A 19,862-nucleotide genomic window follows, 5' to 3' on the forward strand; every position below is an offset into this window, starting at 1 on the left:
GTGATCCACCCACCTCCGCCTCCCAAAGTGCTGGGATTACAGGCTTGAGCCACCACACCCGGCTACATTTGGTCTTTTGATGCTGTCCCATAGATCTCATAAGCCTTATTCATTTCTTTTCAATTTTTCTCCTCCTTTGATTGTGTTTTCTTTATTTTTCTCTTTTGATTGATTGATTGATTGATTGATTGATTGAGACAGGGTCTTGCTGTGTTGCCCAGGCTGAAGTGCAGTGGCACAATCATGGCTCACTGCAGCCTCAACCTCCTGGGATCAAGCGAATCAAGTGATCCTCCTACCTCAGTCTCCCAGTTAGCTGGGACTACAGGTGCATACCACCACACCTGGCTAATTTTTGTATTTTTTGTAGAGATGGGGTTTTGCCATGTTGCCCAGTCTGGTTAGACCCTTGAGCTCAAGCTGTCCACCCACCTCAGCCTCCCAAAGTGCTAGGATTACAGATGTGAGCCACCACACCCAGGCTGACTGTATTTTCAAATATTCTGTCTTCTACCTTACTGATTTTTTTCTTCTGCTTGATCAGTTTTGCTGTTGAGACCCTCTAATGCATTTTTCAGTTTGTCCATTGTATTTTTCAACTCCAGTATTTCCGTTTGATTTTTTAAAAATAAAAATACAAAAAATTAGCAGGGTGCGGTGGTACACACCTGTAATCCCAGCTACTCGGGAGGCTGAGGCTGGAGACTTACTTGAACCCAGGAGGCAGAGGTTGCAGTGGGCCAAGATTGTGCTACTGCACTCCAACCTGGGCGACAGAGCAAGACTCTGTCTCCAAAAAAAAAAAAAAAATTCAGTATCTTTGTTAAAGTTTTTGATAAGTTTCTGAATTGATTTTCTGTGTTTTCTTGAAATTTGTTGAGCTTCCTCAAAAAAGCTATTTTGAATTCTTTGAAAGGTTGCACATCTCCATCTTTCCAGGATAGATCACTGATGCATTATTTAGTCTGATAAATATGAAATGAGATCATATTTAGCTGAATGTTCTTGATGCTTGTAGAGGTATGTCAGTGTCTGAGCTTTAAAGAATTAGATATTTTTTCTGTCTTCACAGCCTGGCCTTGTTTGTACCTGTCCTTCTTCAGAGGGTCTTCAGGAATTCAAAAGGGACTGACTGTTCACTTCCCTAAGCCTGTGGATACTGCAGCCATTTCAGCACTTAGAGAGTGCCCTAAGGCCAGGTGTGCTGTTCACCAGCCTGAGGGACTTGAGAATTCCTAGGGTTCCCAGGCAAAGGCCTTTGCTTACTTTTCTCTTCCCTCATATGGAAGGAGTTTCTCTTCGTGCTTTACTGTTCGGAATTGGACCCAGTACTGTGATTTATTGTGGGTGGGGCGGGGAGGGGAGGTGGGTGCTGGTAGTAGCTTCCAAGGCAAAGCTGTCTGCATACTGCCTTCTCTCTCTCCTCCAAGCACACAGCTTCTCTCTCTGCCCTTTACTGCCTGGAGTTGGGATAGGAGTGGTATAGGCAATGAAAGACTGTTCTTTCTTCCCCTTTCAATGTGCCCTTTCTTGTTCTATGCTAAAACCAGGTACTGTGATCTCTCACCTGGTTTCTTTAGCTCTTGTGAAGGTATTTTCTTGTTTGGATAATACTACAGATTATTCTGCAAATTGGTGTTCCAGTGGAGGAATGCAAGGAATTGGTCATTGGAGGGTTCTGTTTTGCCGTATTGCTCTGCCTCTTCTCTGAGTAGTTGCTCTCATTGTTGATGTTTTTACTCAAAATACAGCCTGAGCTGATTTCTAACCTAGTTTCTATTATCTGATTATATAGTAATTTGTGGAAAGGGGCAGTGAAGTAACAAGGGGAAGGTTCTTTACAATTTTTATTTTGCCAGAGTTGACTGTAAAAGAAACAGTCTTCATGGGGTATATTGAATGATGACTAATGCCCTTTCTTGCATTGTTATGCGAGGAAAATAGAGACATGAATAAGATTACTGTGAAGTTTCAGGACTTCAGATGTTGAAATTCTGTTCCCTTACCACTCTTTGAGTATATGGTTTACAAAGGGGCTATATATCTTTAGAAGATCAAAATAATCTTTACATTATGTATGTTTTCCTTCTTTGTATATAATCTAATGCAATTTGTAGTAATTATTGGTTCTGATTATTTCAGTTGAACTGGGAAAAAAACCCTTTGATGCAGCTTTTAATTTTTTTTTTTTTTTTGTATTAGCTATGCATATGTATCTTTTGGCTCTTGTGAGTTTGGGGACTGGTTTTCCAGCATAATTTGAGTAAGATACCTATTTTGAATTGGCTAATAATTATAAGCTGAATTTTGTTAGCTTTAATCTAGCGGAAGCTGGGGGGTGTAGACAGGTGTTAGAACAGTTGATATTACAGTTGGATGCTCACTCCTTTCATCTGTATACAAAGCAATTTCATTGAAAAAGAAGGTAAATGATTAATTCCTTGGCTTGCTGATTTTTCATTGAAGGGTTATAATCATTTATAAAACTTTTTTTTAAGCTTCTGAAAGTTCTTTGAAAACCAGATATTCCCCTCTCCACTCCCCCCAAAAAAGTGCCACACTTTTTGAAGTATTTTGTGGTGTTTCTATCTTCCTATGTTAGGATTTGAATGGAAATAGTCTGTTTTGGTTTTCATTTTTAATACAAATTTACTTTACCCTTGAAACATACATTAGAACTAAAATGCTCACCTCTTCCTCTTCTGATATCAACCTTATGACACTAATACAATAGCAGTGTTTTAAAGGTGCTATTATGTGGTAGGTCACCATGCTGTGCACTGAGGACACATTGTACTTCACCTTTAGGATAGATGATTGTTCATTGCACTCTGGCATCTTAGAACAATTTGTGTCTTCCATCTCCTGTCCTGACTACTTAGGAAAGTTTCTGAATGCTTGTTAATTTGAGACTACATTCTCAATGCTTTCCTCGTATCTAGGAACAGTGCCTTGTCTGCAAATTAGATAAAGGCTTCTGGCAAACTGTTTTCTTATGTAACAGTCATATTATAGACACTGAGTGCGCTTAGCTAATCACTGAGCATTCTGTGAGAAGCTTCTTTTAAACATATCACCAAAGAAAAACTAAACTGTGATCAAATGAGATTATTTTGATGTTTCAGGGCCTCAGACTGCTTTACAATGAGAATAAGAGATGTTTCTCAGTGAGAGTGAGGTATTGGGTCCAGAGCCTCAAAGTAGTTGACGTGATATAGAAAAATAATTGTACACAGAATAACTAGCTCCAACAAGGATAACACTAGAAAAAGTACTCAGAGGAGTAAAATGATGAGTCTTGTGTGCTTTCTAGTTTTACTCATGTAGATGATGCATGTGTATGTCACAAGTGGTTCCTTCATAGCTCGAGGAACATCTTTTTTGTTTATTTTATTTTATTTTTTGGAGATTCTTTTCCTTGAGTTTCTGCTTTTATTCTATCCAGAATACCAGAGAGAAAAATTTTCATTATAATGGAAAGGGAAGCTAGATTTATCTTCAGATGCCTGTTCTGCCTACTGTTTGTGTGATGTTGGACCAGTTTTCTGTCGTTCTCAGTTTTCTCGTATTTCAAATGGAAGCAGTGATAACAGCTAGCACCTAGGGCTTATTATGATAAATTGGAGAATGTATATATGATGCCTTCTAAAATGCTTAATGAATGTGACTACTCAGTAAATCATTGTTTCTACTATTAAGTCAATTTGACCAACTGTGTGATGATACCAGCTTATTCAGTAGGTACATCTCTTTCTTTTGAAACTTTCCCACATTCATCTAGTTTATGTGTGAAGAAACTGATAACAAGAAGTAAATAATAACTAGTAGAACACATAATTTGTGATAGCCTTTTTACAATACATTTTTCATATACATTTCAGTTGATTCTTCCAATAGCCCTATGGGGATGGACATTATTAAACTTTTTTTTTTTTTTTTTTTTTTTTGGAGACAGCCTTGCTCTGTCACCCAGGCTGGAGTACGGTGGCACAATCTCAGCTCACTGCAACCTCCGCCTCCCGGGTTCAAGTTATTCTTCTGCCCCAGCCTCCCCATTAGCTGGGATCACAGGGACACACCAACACGCCCAGCTCATTTTTGTATTTTTAGTAGAGATAGGATTTCACCATGTTGGCCAGGCTGGTCTTCAACTCCTGACCTCAGGTGATCCACCTACCTCGGCCTCCCAAAGTACTGGTATTACAGGTAAGAGTCACTGCACCCAGCCTTATTAAACCTTTTAAACGTGTAATCAAGACTGATAAAGGCTAATTACCCACCCAAAGTCAAGTACCAAACTGAAATTCAAGTCCAGTCTATCTTACTCTTAATGTCTTCTCTGCCAGGCTATTGAGTACCTCAAGTAATGCTATTTTGCCTAATTTTCCTATTCCACAATCTAGTTTTACTATTTCTGAGTCATTTTTGTTAGTCTGATTAGAAAATGAGATCATATTCGTAGATATTGCATTATTAAAGTAAGGTACTTCTTCCAACAGCTTAAAACCACATATCTCATTTTTATTTAAGTTGTTCATAAAAGGGACAACAAATCATTCTTCGGTCCTCCCTCTAGAAATCAAGTACATTTATTAAGAAAGTATTTATTGAGATTCTCCACTGCATTATAGATACTTATCCGGAAGAGATGACATAGAAAATACATTGGAAGTATTATTTGGTGTTTACAACTCTAAAATTCTAGCTTATTCACAGGACACAGTACCTTTAAACTATAATATCTTGATTTTATAGTACACAATCATTGTGTGTATATATATATATATATATTTTTTTTTTTTTTGAGGCTTTGAGGCAGCGTCTTACTCTGGTTGCCCAGGCTGGAGTGCAATGGCATGATCTCGGCTCACTGCAGCCTTGACCTCCCGAGATTAGGTGATTCTCACACCTCAGCCTCCCAAGTAGCTGGGACTACAGGATTGCACTACCACACCCGGCTAGTTTTTTGTGTTTTTAGTAGAGATGGGGTTTCGCCATGTTGCTCAGGCTGGTCTTGAACTCCTGCACTCAAGCAGTCCGCCTGCCTGGGCCTCCCAATATGCTGGGATTGCAGGTGGGAGCCACTGCACCAGGCCTTTCACATTCTTTCATAGTTAGTTATGAAGTTTGGTCACTGCACATTGTTCATTTTTTTAAGTTTCATTTTCTCAAGTTCCGTTTGTTACGAAAAACCTATCGTAAATTATATAAGAACAAAATTTTATATATGGAAACGTGGTAGTATCTTCTTGGGTTGTAAAGCTTTACTGTTTTTTTTTGAGATGGAGTCTCACACTGTTGCCCAGGCTGGAGTGCAGTAGCATGATCTCAGCTCACTGCAAGCTCTGCCTCCCGGGTTGTGGCTGGGACTACAGGTGCCTGCCATCACGCCCGGCTACTTTAAAGCTTTACTCGTAATTTCTCTGTCTCATTTTTTTATCCATTGTATGAGCGTAATCATAGTACCCTACTTTATGGGGCTCCTGTGAGAATTAAAAAGAGATAATACTTGAAAAATGTTGAGAACACTCTCTGAGTCATAGAAGCACTCTATCAATAAATAGATCTGATCCAGCAGTAGCAAAAGGAGTTAATCCTATATTCTGTTTATCCTAATTTCTCTGCTTAACTAAACCTTTCTGACTGTATACTCCTTTTTAAAGTTGTGAGTTAGATTTTATATAGGGAATTTTTCTGAATTACTGAGTAGCTATATTATACTACATAGTAGAAATATGTGTGATCTGTGAGCAGATGGATGAATTATGAGCATTGGTTATTGGAGTGAGAAAGAACTGCTGATGCTTCTTTGGCGGGTCAAAATAATGGAGATTAAATGGTAGAAGTTCTATCAAATCCAAGCTATAAGATGCTTCAAAGGCCAGCTGTGCAAAGGTTAGCAATTTGGGTGCCAAGAAGCGGTTAACCATATTCCAATTACAAAAATAGGCATGATTCTGGAGTTATTTTTCACACGGTGGTCAATTTGACTAGTCTCATGTCTGACATAGATAGTATTGTGTGGCGCCTTGATGCCCCTGCAGTATTGTACATATACCTCTCAGCCGTATTGGGTGGTCTTCGGCACTGGTGGCTTAACATTGAGAGTTCCCTTAGGGGTTATTTAGGTTAATCTTTATTTGGTAATAAACTTTCCTTCTATAGCATCTCTGATGGGGATGTTCATTCAACTTCTGTTTGGATACTTGGCTAATAAAAAGTCCCTGGTCTTTAAGGCAGCCCATTTTATTATAGGACTTCTTTCTAACTATAGCTATTTGTTATATAAGTATTATCCTCAAAATACAAACAGTGACTCCCAAATCTGTGCTTTTAACTGCATATGCTAGTTTCTATATTCAATACAGTCTTCATTCATGTAACTTCATCCATTTTATAATATTGTCTGTTGAGGCAAGAAAATAATTTCACAAAGGTTGTAGTTATTGGAAGAGAGTTAGCTCTCTCATAGCCTTATTAAATCATCTGTTAGGCTAATTACTCCCTCCTCTCTTCTTCCGGTGCGTGTGCATGTGTTTGTGTGTTTAAAACTATAGGGATTTTAGGGATTATGATAAACTGGAAATTGTAATATAAGCATAAAATAAGAACCATCAAAATGGAAGGGATTTGCAGGAAAGAGAAATTCTAATATAGCTCAGATCTGAACTATAATCTGCTGAGATTAGTCTATCTCAGCAAAACCCAGAAGGTGGTGGATAGGGTCAGAAGAGAGATTAGTGTTCCAAAGGTTTCATGTGGAGCCAGGGGAAAGAGGAGATATTTTGAATTCTAATCCATCTCTGCTAGCTTTTTCTAAGTTGAAACGGCCCTTCTGTTTAATAGTTCTGCTTTCTGTGCTTTGCAGTGTAAAACTATGCCAATGTACATCAAAGAAATTTATCATCATATAGCCACAATGAGGATGGTACCTAAAATTGTCCATGGAAATAAAATATGCTTCTCAAAATGACTGTGTAACAGGAACAGATATCAAGTTAAAAATGTTCTTCTAAAGTCATACTGGGGGGTGATTAATAATGTTCCTTGAAAGTGTCCCAGTGTCAGTACATCTTTAGGAAGTATCAGTTTGCTTTTAAAGCCACATAGTCACAGGCATAGTTGAAATTTTATGCTTCTCATGCATAAAGTGCATAAAGTTTATTTTTTATTCTCATAAATAGATTTGCAGTTAAGAATTTCTTAATTGATTTTCTTGTTGACAATTGAGCAAATAGAGATATTCATAGTTTTGCCATGTTATGGGAGCACAATATTTGTTTCTATTTTTATTTTAAAGCATACATTAAAAACTTAGAAATGGTGACATCTTGGCAGTAATGCGCATGGACAAATTTCACGTGGATATCATAGCCACTGTCATGATATTTTCATTTAGAAATTATTTCAGACTAAGACACTGCAAGAACAGTAAAGAACACTCATATGACCTTTACCCAGAGTCACCTGTTGTTAACTTTTGTCCCAATTTGTTGCGTGATACACATTTTCTGTCAGATAACTAGATAGATGTTTTATATTCTGAACCATTTCTGTGTAAGTTGTATTTGTCATGGTCTCTTACTCCTCAGTATTTACAGTCTAGGACCAGTTATTGCTTTAGTTCTTGTGTTTTTGTAGTCTCTTTTACTCTGTCATGTCATTTCCTCAGTATTTTCTTTTTCTCATAACATTTTTAAAGAATCCACTCCTTATAATCTCTCTCCATCTTCCCAGTTGCCTCTCTGTTTTTGTCTGCCATCCATCCTCTCCCCACCTTCCCCAACAGAATAGAATGTTCCTCATTTGTGGTTTGATATTTCCTTATGGTTAGATTTATGTATGCATCTCTCATTAGAATATTGCATAAGTGATGCGTCCCTTTTGGAATATCACAGGCAAAGTCATATGGTGCCTCATCTGTTTCTCACTGATGATGTTAATGCTGGTCAAGGTGTTATCTGATTTCTCCACTGTGTATAGTTACTATGTTGTTGTTGTTTTTTTTTTCTTGCAACTGATAAGAGGTCTATATTGAGATATACTGCCCCTCATTAAAATTTATCTCCTACATTAAGCAAAAGAATTCTCAAATTGTTTTCTAAATTTTTTTTTCCAAGAGCACAAGTCCACTTTATTTACCTTTCATTAGTTTAAATCCTTAAGGGGTTACAGCATCTATGTCCAATGGCTGTAGCAGAAGGATCGCTTTGGAATTTGGCAAAAACCATGCCAATGTTTCCTTGGGCCCAAGTTAGCTTTCTCTAGAATACTCTGATTTTGTTTGGTTTGCTGCCAGGAGTCACTGTGTTGTTCTTTGCTTTGTGTACGTAAGCACATTTATTGCCCAAATAGAATTCAGTTTCATCTCGGGCATAAACACCTTCAGTTTTAAGAAGATCTGTGTGCTCCCTTTGGTTCCAGAGACCCTGCTTATAGCAGCAAAAATGGCCTTGGATAACAGCCTTCCAGAAATACTTGCCTTTTAGAAGTCATGTTCCAAGCAGGCCTCGACAGGGTTCATGGTGGCAGAAAGAGCTGGATTATTTTTAATTGCAAATCCCATTTCACATTTTCATTCTCTTGATTTTAGGTCCATCAGTGACTTTTAAGATCCATAAAATCAGTAACTGCTGTTATTGTAAGCCATTCTTTATATGTAAACCAATCTTGATTGGTTTATATATAGATGCTATATATCTAAATACATATAGGCTGGACACAGTGGCTCATACCTGTAATCCCAGCACTTTGGGAGGCCAAGGTGGGAGGATTACTTGAACCTACTGACCAGCCTGAGTCAAGACCAGCCTGAGCAAAATGGCAAGACTCCGTCTTTACAAAAATAAGAAAAAGCATGGTGGCATGCATCTGCAGTCCTAGCTACTCAGGAGGCTGAGGGAAGAGGATCACTTGAGACTGGGAGGTCGATGCTGTGGTGAGCTGTGTTCACATTGTTGCACTCCAGCCTAGCCGACAGAGCAAGACTGTGTCTCAAAAGAATACATGCATACATACAGATGATGCATATTTAAAAGAGGTAGTGGAACAATTGCTCTGTTATTTATGCATTCTTGTTTTTGTATGGGGAGAATCTGAATGGAAAAGAGAATAGTTGTGTATTAATACCAGAAGCATGAGATGACTTGAAGACAAAGGCAGTGTAAAAGAAGATTCAGCAACAAGAATGAGAGGAAAACAGCTCGATGAGTCAATTTCCTGGAAATAAATAGAAGACTAATTTAAGAGGTTGAGCATAGTGTTCAGTAATAGTTGTAATGAACATTAGTAATCAGAAAAGGATAATGAGGAATCATTGTTGATCAGTTGTCTCTAAGAACAGCAACTCCTAAATGAACAGAGAGACTAAACTTTGTTTTGCTGGAGATTGGATTTTTTTTTTAAACCATTCAACCTGAGAGTTACAGTGTACTATTTATATTTACTTGTTTTATTGAAGTCAGTTTAGTTTCCTTCAGTTTTTAGAATGTGAGAAGTGAGATTTTATTTTCTCATTTTTCCTTAATACAGTTTACTAAAAATTTTACCTTTGCATCCTAATAAATGTTCTTGACTGCTTTGGATATTTTTGGCATAGATAACAAAATTAATTCATACTCTGGTTACATTACGTTGTGGGTTTTTTCTCTTTAATTTTATTTTTATTTCAAAGGACCCTTTCTCTGAATTTTTCCCAACTCTTTAAGTTAGGAAAAATTGAAAAATCCATGGGACAAGCTTCATATCACCTTGTATATTATTGGAAGTACTAAACAAAATGGACCTGAGAAACCTAGCGCCTACCTCAAATTCATATCATTTGTGTCACTTGTTTTGTTTTCGATTTTTAATGCATAAAATAGCAATAACAGTAGCCAGCCATAATGGATAGGTGTAAGAATCATAAGTCATTTTGATAACGATCTGCTATCCAGTATGCATTGCTGAATTTTTAGTCATAGAACGATAATGCTAGGTATTATTTCAGCTTTCTAATATGGACATAATTCATATTATTGTCTAAAGTAATTGTTGATGTGAAATGAAACTACTTTAATATCAAAGGAGAGTTATATACAATTATATAACTTGATATTTTAGGAATATTATCAGGGTATTAGTAATATTAATAAAAGTTAGAATTAGAAAGCTTAAGCAACTAGCTTAAAGTTAGTTAATGAAAGAAAGTTAATGACTGAACAATATATAATATAAACAATTTATATCCGATTCTTTAAATTCTTGAAAAATGACATTAAAAAATTCTCCATTTTCATTCTAAAAGATTCAAACTAATACAGATATATATAGGGCGAAACATTGCCTCTTTTACTCTCCCCAACTTTTCTTGCAAAGATAACCTATGTCAGTAATTTGGTATGCAGCTTCTTACCATCTTATAACCCAATGCAACCAAAGTGCGTTATTACTAATTAGTACCTTACTACCAATTAGTACCTTAACATATTAAGTAATACTCAGTGTTTTTTGCAACCAAAAATATTTTGAAAATTTTAAAAAGAGCACTGGAGGATAATATAACAACATTTATGTTCATTCTAAATTTTTCCCCCTATTTTTATTAAAGGGATAAAGCATAAAGTTTAAGTCTTCAATGTGTATTTAACACAACATAAATATTTTATTCATTAAAAAGTTTACAAAAAATTGTATTACTCGATATACATCTTATTTGAACTAGCCTTTTCCATTCAGTAGCTATGTTGTTTGATAGCTAGAGTCTGTTGATTGATATTTGGGTTCCGAATAACTAACGTTTTCAAGTATCCTTTAAAAACTATTATTTTTATATTATAGGAGATGTTTCGATGTGTATATTAGGAAAACTCTAACTGCATTCTGAAAAAATAAGTTCCTGAGATTTCCGTTCAGCAATACTTTTGAAACACAGATAAAATTACTTCCTGTCTCTTAGCTTCCTGTATCCATGGCAACCTCTGTTTTACACATTGACTGTAAAGGAACCAATGTGAAGAGTGGTGTTTCCTGAGCAAATGGTGACTTAAAAAAAAAAAAAAAAAGTGGTGGGGTGGAGGTCAGCAGTGCCACAGAACAAACTGGAGTTAAGAAATGTCGTTCTTCAGATTTAAAAAGAAAACCTTTACTGAATCAGCTGAGTGTTAATAATACGAATTTCCTTTTCTTGGTAAGATTATTTACTTAAATATGAACTTTTAGCTGACATGAAAAATAGTTCTGTGAAAAACTGTAATTTAGAGTTGAATTGTTCTGTAGTGAATTTGTATTTTCATAAATTATAATGTTATTTGATATTAGACTTTATGTTGTTAAAGGGACATATTAAATTCAAAGATTCTCATTCCTACATCATTTGTCACCTATGTTGTAATCAATTGTAATTTTTAAGTTAACTTAGCAAATGTTTCATTAATCTGAACTATTTTGTCAAATAGTGGGTTAATGGCCTGATCATGTTAATAATTCTAGAACGTATTCCATACTCATTATTTTTTGCTATTACCATAGTATGATTTATGATAGTGTTATTGGCTGATCCTAATTAAAATAGAATACAGAAGTTATAGTATTATAAAAAAATTCATTTGATGAAGTTTTGATGATTTAAAGCTTTACCTTCTCTTTTTATAGCCAATTCTGATCTGAACAGAAAAACCAAGAACAGGGATATGTGTGGATTACAGTTTTCTCTGCCTTGCCTACGACTGTTTCTGGTTGTTACCTGTTATCTTTTATTATTACTCCACAAAGAAATACTTGGATGTTCGTCTGTTTGTCAGCTCTGCACTGGGAGACAAATTAACTGCCGTAACTTAGGCCTTTCGAGTATTCCTAAGAATTTTCCTGAAAGTACAGTTTTTCTGTATCTGACTGGGAATAATATATCTTATATAAATGAAAGTGAATTAACAGGACTTCGTTCTCTTGTAGCATTGTATTTGGATAATTCTAACATTCTGTATGTATATCCGAAAGCCTTTGTTCAATTGAGGCATCTATATTTTCTATTTCTAAATAATAATTTCATCAAACGCTTAGATCCTGGAATATTTAAGGGACTTTTAAATCTTCGTAATTTATATTTACAGTCTAATCAGGTATCTTTTGTTCCAAGAGGAGTATTTAATGATCTAGTTTCAGTTCAGTACTTAAATCTACAAAGGAATCGCCTCACTGTCCTTGGGAGTGGTACCTTTGTTGGTATGGTTGCTCTTCGGGTACTTGATTTATCAAACAATAACATTTTGAGGATATCAGAATCAGGCTTTCAACATCTTGAAAACCTTGCTTGTTTGTATTTAGGAAGTAATAATTTAACAAAAGTACCATCAAATGCCTTTGAAGTACTTAAAAGTCTTAGAAGACTTTCTTTGTCTCATAATCCTATTGAAGCAATACAGCCCTTTGCATTTAAAGGACTTGTCAATCTGGAATACCTCCTCCTGAAAAATTCAAGAATTAGAAATGTTACTAGGGATGGGTTTAGTGGAATTAATAATCTTAAACATTTGATCTTAAGTCATAATGATTTAGAGAATTTAAATTCTGACACATTCAGTTTGTTAAAGAATTTAATTTACCTTAAGTTAGATAGAAACAGAATAATTAGCATTGATAATGATACATTTGAAAATATGGGAGCATCTTTAAAGATCCTTAATCTGTCATTTAATAATCTTACAGACTTGCATCCAAGGGTCCTTAAGCCATTGTCTTCATTGATTCATCTTCAGGCAAATTCTAATCCTTGGGAATGTAACTGCAAACTTTTGGGCCTTCGAGACTGGCTAGCATCTTCAGCCATTACTCTAAACATCTATTGTCAGAATCCCCCATCCATGCGTGGCAGAGCGTTACGTTATATTAACATTACAAATTGTGTTACGTCTTCAATAAATGTATCCAGAGCTTGGGCTGTTGTAAAATCTCCTCATATTCATCACAAGACTACGGCGCTAATGATGGCCTGGCATAAAGTAACCACAAATGGCAATCCTCTGGAAAATACTGAGACTGAGAACATTACTTTCTGGGAACGAATTCCTACTTCACCTGCTGGTAGATTTTTTCAAGAGAATGCCTTTGGCAATCCATTAGAGACTACAGCAGTGTTACCTGTGCAAATACAACTTACTACTTCTGTTACCTTGAACTTGGAAAAAAACAGTGCTCTACCGATTGATGCTGCTTCAATGTCAGGGAAAACATCTCTAATTTGTACACAAGAAGTTGAGAAGTTGAATGAGGCTTTTGACATTTTGCTAGCTTTTTTCATCTTAGCTTGTGTTTTAATCATTTTTTTGATCTACAAAGTTGTTCAGTTTAAACAGAAACTAAAGGCATCAGAAAACTCAAGGGAAAATAGACTTGAATACTACAGCTTTTATCAGTCAGCAAGGTATAATGTAACTGCCTCAATTTGTAACACTTCCCCAAATTCTCTAGAAAGTCCTGGCTTGGAGCAGATTCGACTTCATAAACAAATTGTTCCTGAAAATGAGGCACAGGTCATTCTTTTTGAACATTCTGCTTTATAACTCAACTAAATATTGTCTATAAGAAACTTCAGTGTCATGGACATGATTTAAACTGAAACCTCCTTATAGAATTATATACTTTACTTGGAAATATAATGAATTATATGAGGTTAGCATTATTAAAATATGTTTTTAATAATTTGTGAACAGTATTCATTTAGCAAATATTTTCTTTGATATATACTGTATTAAGTAATAATAGCTAACATTTCTGTGTATCAAGCACTGTGCCAAATATTTCACATTTCACATTTAATCTGTGAATAGTCTTGAAAGGTGGTACTATTTATACTTTACAGGTGAGAAAACTTAGAGTTTAAGTAACTATGCCAAATTCTCACAGCTTGTTAACACTTTTTGGGCCTCTCTGACTAGAGCTCATGCTTTCAGTTTTATGCTATATTGCTGCTTTGGTTCTAGGATTGTAATATAAAAAAATAGACATGGTTCTTATTCTAGGTAGAGCTTGAAATTTAGAGGAGGAGATATATGGTTACTGCACAGTGCGATGATAAGTACTGTACTTGGAGATGCTGTTGAGTATAACATTTGTGGAGGTGAGAGATGGCTTTATGAAGAAAGTGACATCAAAACTGGATCACGAAGAACAAATAGAAACAGTGAAGAGAGCTGAGTAACATCGTGTCAGAGGGGTTAACAGAAGAAAACATGCTGCTTTTCAGGAACTAAAATTCAGTACAGCTGGCGTTGTGAATGATGGTGTGCGATTTAAAGCCCAAAAGAGAGATCAGGTGATGAAAGCTTTGTAGTTACATGCTTTATCTTGAGGGCAACAGAGAGCCATTGAAGGATTTTTAAGCAGTAGAGTGAAATGATTAGATTTACCCTTTAGAAATTTCCCTCTTTCTGGAAGGAACAATAAAACCAGAGCCAGAATTAGTTGAGTAGGAATCTGAATTACTAACCCAGGGGGAAGATGCTAGAGGCCTGGGCCAGGATACTGGCAAAAAGGATGGATGAATCCAGAGGTACTTTGAAAGTAAGATGAACTGCCTTGGTGATTGGTCGAGGGGTGGCAGGGGAGGGAGAAGTCAAAGATGTTAGGTTTTTGGCTTAGGCAGTTTTGTGCTGTATTTACTAAGCTAAGGAAAGAAAAGGGGTGGGGCAAAATAATGAGTTCAGTTTTAGACAGATTAAATCTGAGGTTCTTATTAGATCTCCAAATGGAAATATATATCATGCAGAAATTCAGAAGCGAGGTCTTATGGTAAAGGCCAATAATTCCTAAACTTTCATCTGTCCAGTACACTGGAAGTGTATGATGCATCCTTTACAGTAACAATAACCATTTGAGCTGTGGTTTTGGGAGATAGGTAAGTGGGGAAGAATAAGACCTTGTAGAAGTTGAGAGAGTCCCTAGGAGATGTTAGTGCCCTTGATTAAGAATCTTTAATATAGATGGTAATTGAAGTCATAGAGGTAATATAATGTTTTTCTTTATTAGCATAAATTTGTACTTGCAGAATATTTGTACTGCAGAATATTAGGGATTATAGTAAGTGCCTATGCTTGTTGGTTCGTTAATAGTGACCTGAACCACAAATATGTATTTAAAATTGTTTCTTAAGCATTATATCTTTCATGTTTGTGTCTGTTCTTCCTTTTCCCCGAAATTTGTGTTTTTTAATTACTGAAAAATACAATCCATATGAAATTAGCCTGGAACATGTTATCTGGGAGTATTTAAACCAAATGATAATTATCAAGTTCATATTGTGAAATGAAAATAATTATAATAAAATGCAATATTGTTTATTCTACTATAATACAGTGGTTCTCAGCCTTATAAAAACACAGTTTGCTACCCCGGCTCCTTCCTCTACCCCTTCCAGAGTTTTTTCTTTTTAAACAAATTGTTATTGATAATATTTGTACATATTTATGTGGTACGTGTGATATGTCGTTACATGCATAGAATATGTAATGATCAAATCTCAGGGTATTGGGGATATCTATCACCTCAACTATTTATCATTTCTATGTGTTGGGAACATTACAAGGCCTCTCTTCTAGCTATTTTGAAATATACAATATATTGTTGTTAACTATAGCTATTCTACTTTGCTATTGAACGTTAGAACTTACTCCTTCTAACTGTATTTTTGTACCCATTAGCCAGCCTCTTTTCATTTTCTTCCCTGCACACACACACAACCTTCCCAGCCTCTGGTATCTGTCATTCTGTTCCCTACCTCCATGAGATCAACTTTTTTTTAGCTCCCACATATGAGTAAGAATATGTCATAGTTGTCTTTTTGTGCCTGGCTTATTTCACTTAACATAATGACCTCTAGTTCTATCTTTGTTGCTGCAAATGACAATATTTCATTCTTTTTTATGGCCTGATAGTATTCCACTGTGTACATATACCACAGTTTTCTTTATCCATTTGTCAGTTGATGAGCACTTAGGTTGATTCCTGATCTTTGCTATTGTGAATAGTGCTGTAATAAACATGGGAATGCAGGTCTCCATACTGATTTCTTTTTCTTTGGATAAATGTCCAGTAGTGGGATTGCTGGATCAGATGATAGTTACAATTTTAGTTTTTTGAGAAATCCCCATACTATTTTACATAGTTGCTGTACTAATTTACATTCCCACCAACAGTATATAAGAGTTCCCCTTTCTCTGCATCTTCACCAGCATCTGTTATTTTTTGTCTTTTTAATAATGGCCATTCTAATTGTGCTAAGATGATATCTCTTTGTGGTTTTCATTTTCATTTCAAATGCAATTAGTGATTAGTGATGTTGATTGTTCATATACCTCTGGGCCATTCATATGTCTTCTTTTGAGAAATGTCTGTTCCTTTGCCCACTTTTTAATGGGATTATTTTGTGCGTTTTTTGTTTATTTGTTTGCTGTTGAGTTATTTGACCTCCTGGTATATTCTGGATATTAGGGTCTTGCTAGATGAATATTTTGCAAATGTTTTCTCCCATTCAGTGTGTTTTCTGTTCACCCTTGTTTCCTTTGCCATGCAGAAGCCTTTTCATTTAATATAGTCCTAGTTGTCTATTTTTGTTTTTATTGCCTGTGCTTTTGAGGTCTTGGCTATAAAATCTTTTCCTAGACCAGTGTCCAGAAGTGTTTTCCTTGTGCTTTCTTCTAGTAGCTTTATAGTTTCAGATCTTATTTTTAAGTCTTTAATCCATCTCGACTTGATTTTTGTATACAGTGAGAAATAGGAGTCCAGTTTTATTCTTCTGCATGTGGATATCCAAGCCAGAGTTCTTGATTCAGTAGGTCTGGAATAGAGCCTGTGAGTTTTCAGTTTAACAAGTGTGCTGATGCTGTTGGTCTGGGACCACACGTTGAGAAACACTGCGTTAATATATTTGAGAGAAAATCAGAAAGGAGCTGAAAAGTGATTTTAAGGTATATTAGAAATTGCATAAATAAAGTCCCACCAACCCCAAAGAGTTTTCAAACAATGGTTTGCTTTTCCCTGCTTAGCTGAATGCTTTTTCGGGGATTATAATTTCAGCAGAAAATGTGAATATATTTAAATAAATGTTATTTTTCCTAAGTAATTTGTTTTGTTATGGAAGAGCGATCTTTTTGTTCACCTTGAGAGACATTTTTAATAATGCATTTTTTTCTTTGTTGTATCCTCCCAACTCCTACAAATCCAATTATGTTTTTTCTTTAATTACTAAAAGTACTTGTTCATTGGGAAAAAATTTAAACAGTGCGGAAATACATAAGGTAGGCTGAAAACTTCTCCATGCCTCCCTTCCTTACCACCTAAACCGTACCCTCTTAAAGATGTTCACAAGCAACACAGCTGGCTATGTGAAGTTCAGAAAAATTTATATAACAAAGTATTTTTATCTTAAAATTCCTAAATTCAAAGAAGGCAGTTCAGAAAATCTATCAAAATTTTTGCTTTTTGAAAATATAGCTTCTAATTGATTTAGACTCAACTAGAAAACCAATTATATTAATATCACTTTATATATGGAGCTATAGTTCTGCACAGTGGTATTCATTAAATGTTCATTTCAGTCTTTGTCAGCTATTTCCTTTTAAAAATTTTTTATTTTTTTACTAATCAAAAGAGAGCTGGAGTAAGTAGCTACTCCCTTGAAAAATGTTAGCCAGCTCATATTTCACTGTTGTTTGGTAGCTGTACAGTTAAAAAACTTATTTAAGGTATAATTGAAGTGTTATGGGCATAATAATTTTCTTGGGTACAATTTTTGTATTTCATTGTTTCACATTTTGAGCAGCCCTAAGTTAAAACTAAATGATATTCTAAATTAATATAGCTAAGGAAGCTGACCTTTCTTAAGATTTCTGTATTTCTCTACCATTTACTATAGGTTCTTATCTCTACCATTTATTAAACGTTCTTGATTAGAGCACCCAAAAATAGGCTCTAATTTAGTGTGACTGTGTTTGAGGAAGAATAGAATCCATTTTTTCCATTGAGTATTACAAATTGTAATTAAAGTTGCAGGGCATATCAAAAGTAATTTGTTTTCCCCTCATAACAAATGACAAATATTAGAAATCAATAGTATTTATTTATAAACTATAAATTAAAAGCGTATAACTTTTACATTTATAATTCCAATGTGGACTTTTTAAAACATATCTCTCATTTCTGGGATGTAAAACTGAGAACTTACTCTCAACCTCTTCCTGTCAGTGGAGTAGATGCGTTTGGTGTCAAGCTATTGATGAGGGCTTCAGTGGTGATGGGACAGAGACTTCAATAGTAGTGATCAGGAGATAGGAGAGGCTGGGCATGGCGGTTCACACCAGTGATCCCAGCACTTTTGGAAGGCTGAGGAAGGCGGATCACTTGAGCTCAGGAATTCGAGACCAGCCTGGGCAATATGGTGAAACCCCATCTCTACCAAAAATACCAAAAATAAAAATAAAAAATGAATCTGGGTGTGGTGGCCTGTGCCTGTAGTCCTAGCTACTCAGGAGGCTGAGGTGTGAGGATTGCTTGAGCCCAGCGGGAGGAGGTTGCAGTGAGCTGTGATCACGCCACTGCACTCCAGCCCGGATGACAGAGCAAAACTGTGCCTCCAAAAAAAAAAAAAAGGAAATAGGAGCAGGTCACAGCAATAGTAACAAGGTAATAGGCATTTTTTTTTTTTTCTATACTAGTGCTGTACTGTCTGAAGCATAGGTTTTTTTTGTTTTGTTTTTTGTTCTTTTTTTAAGTGCCCTCTACCACTGGTCATCACTTTGCTGAAGCTAATAAGCTTGTGTGGCCGCACACTTTTAATGTGGGAAGCCTGGTAGGTTAAAAGAGAAATGTTGGAGAAAGCAGTATGAGAGAGAAGAATGTATAGTACACCTGTTGCTGGCCCAGATGTGCCTTGTTTCATTGCTTCTGACTCAATTCCAAGACATCTTGTGATAGAGGACATTTTAATTTAGTAGAAGGTAGTTTTCTTATCCTGAATAATGTGGAGACCTTAAATATATATGTTGTCTTCCTGTTTTCTTTGGTCTCCATTTCTTCCATGCCTGTGGAGTTTTCAGTACATGCACATAAACCCTAGCCTGTTGTTAGTTTGTATCTTTGACTTTCGGCAACTTTATTGCTTTTTTCCATATATTTTCTGTGATACACAACTTAATACATAAGTTTGTATTTTTGTCTGAGACGCTGAGGAGCAAACGTTTTTATGTTGTAGTGCAGTTTCCTCAAGCTTTGGCTTTCAAAACTCCCTTATCCTCAGTTACCTGCTTCTCATCTATGAAAGCATCCTTAAACACCATTGTCTAGAATCAGGACCATACCGGCAGTGTTGTTGTTGTAGTTGTAGTCTTATTATAAATGCTACTGACCAGGTAAATCCAGGCCATACAATTCCTAGCAGATGGAAAGCCCCTGTGAAAGCCCAGAAACTAGAAAGTGTTAATCAAAGACAGCCCGTGAAGGTAGAGAACAATGTGAGGCTAGGTAAGGTCAGAGAGCTGGGCAGGAACCAGGTCATATATAGGGCTGAGTAAACTAGATTAAGGGTTTGGATTTTTAAGTGTAATGGAAAGTTATTGAAAGGTATAAACTTTTGCTTTAAAGCAAGGAAAAGATACTAGATTTTGTAAAAGCATTCTAGTGTGCTGTATAGAGAATAGATTAGAGGAAGTCAAGAGTGGTAGTTTCCTTGTTTGGAAAGGTAGGCAGTAGTTTAAACTGTAAACTCGAGACAAAATTGGCTTGTTGCACAGTGTTAATAGTAGGAATATAGAGGAGTAGAAACAAGGAAAAATTTCAGAGATAAATTTGACAGAATTTGTTGATGAATTGAGTAAATGGAAGGGTAAATGAGA

At 35.8% G+C, this 19,862-nt stretch overlaps 2 protein-coding genes across 5 annotated transcripts in view; both read left to right on the forward strand.

The window, feature by feature from the left end:
* IPO11 (importin 11) overlaps window positions 1-19,862 on the forward strand; it is a 220,696-nt gene that overhangs the window by 151,187 nt on the left and 49,647 nt on the right. For 2 of the 4 annotated variants that reach the window (XM_063724115.1, XM_054555605.1), the window contains one exon: window positions 11,632-11,708. The exons of the other annotated variants lie outside the window; for them this stretch is intronic. In XM_063724115.1, coding sequence (XP_063580185.1) covers window positions 11,632-11,641 — 10 coding nt within the window. In that variant the 3' untranslated portion in view covers window positions 11,642-11,708. Of the gene's footprint in view, window positions 1-11,631; window positions 11,709-19,862 lie in introns of those variants that run through there. 4 annotated transcript variants of the gene reach the window in all.
* LRRC70 (leucine rich repeat containing 70) lies at window positions 11,670-18,625 on the forward strand. The gene has a single exon (XM_054555606.1). The coding sequence runs from the start codon at window positions 11,670-11,672 to the stop codon at window positions 13,536-13,538; it is 1,869 nt and encodes a 622-aa protein (XP_054411581.1). The 3' UTR covers window positions 13,539-18,625.

Source organism: Pongo abelii, chromosome 4 (genome assembly GCF_028885655.2).
Source record: "Pongo abelii isolate AG06213 chromosome 4, NHGRI_mPonAbe1-v2.0_pri, whole genome shotgun sequence".
Lineage (NCBI taxonomy): Eukaryota > Metazoa > Chordata > Mammalia > Primates > Hominidae > Pongo > Pongo abelii.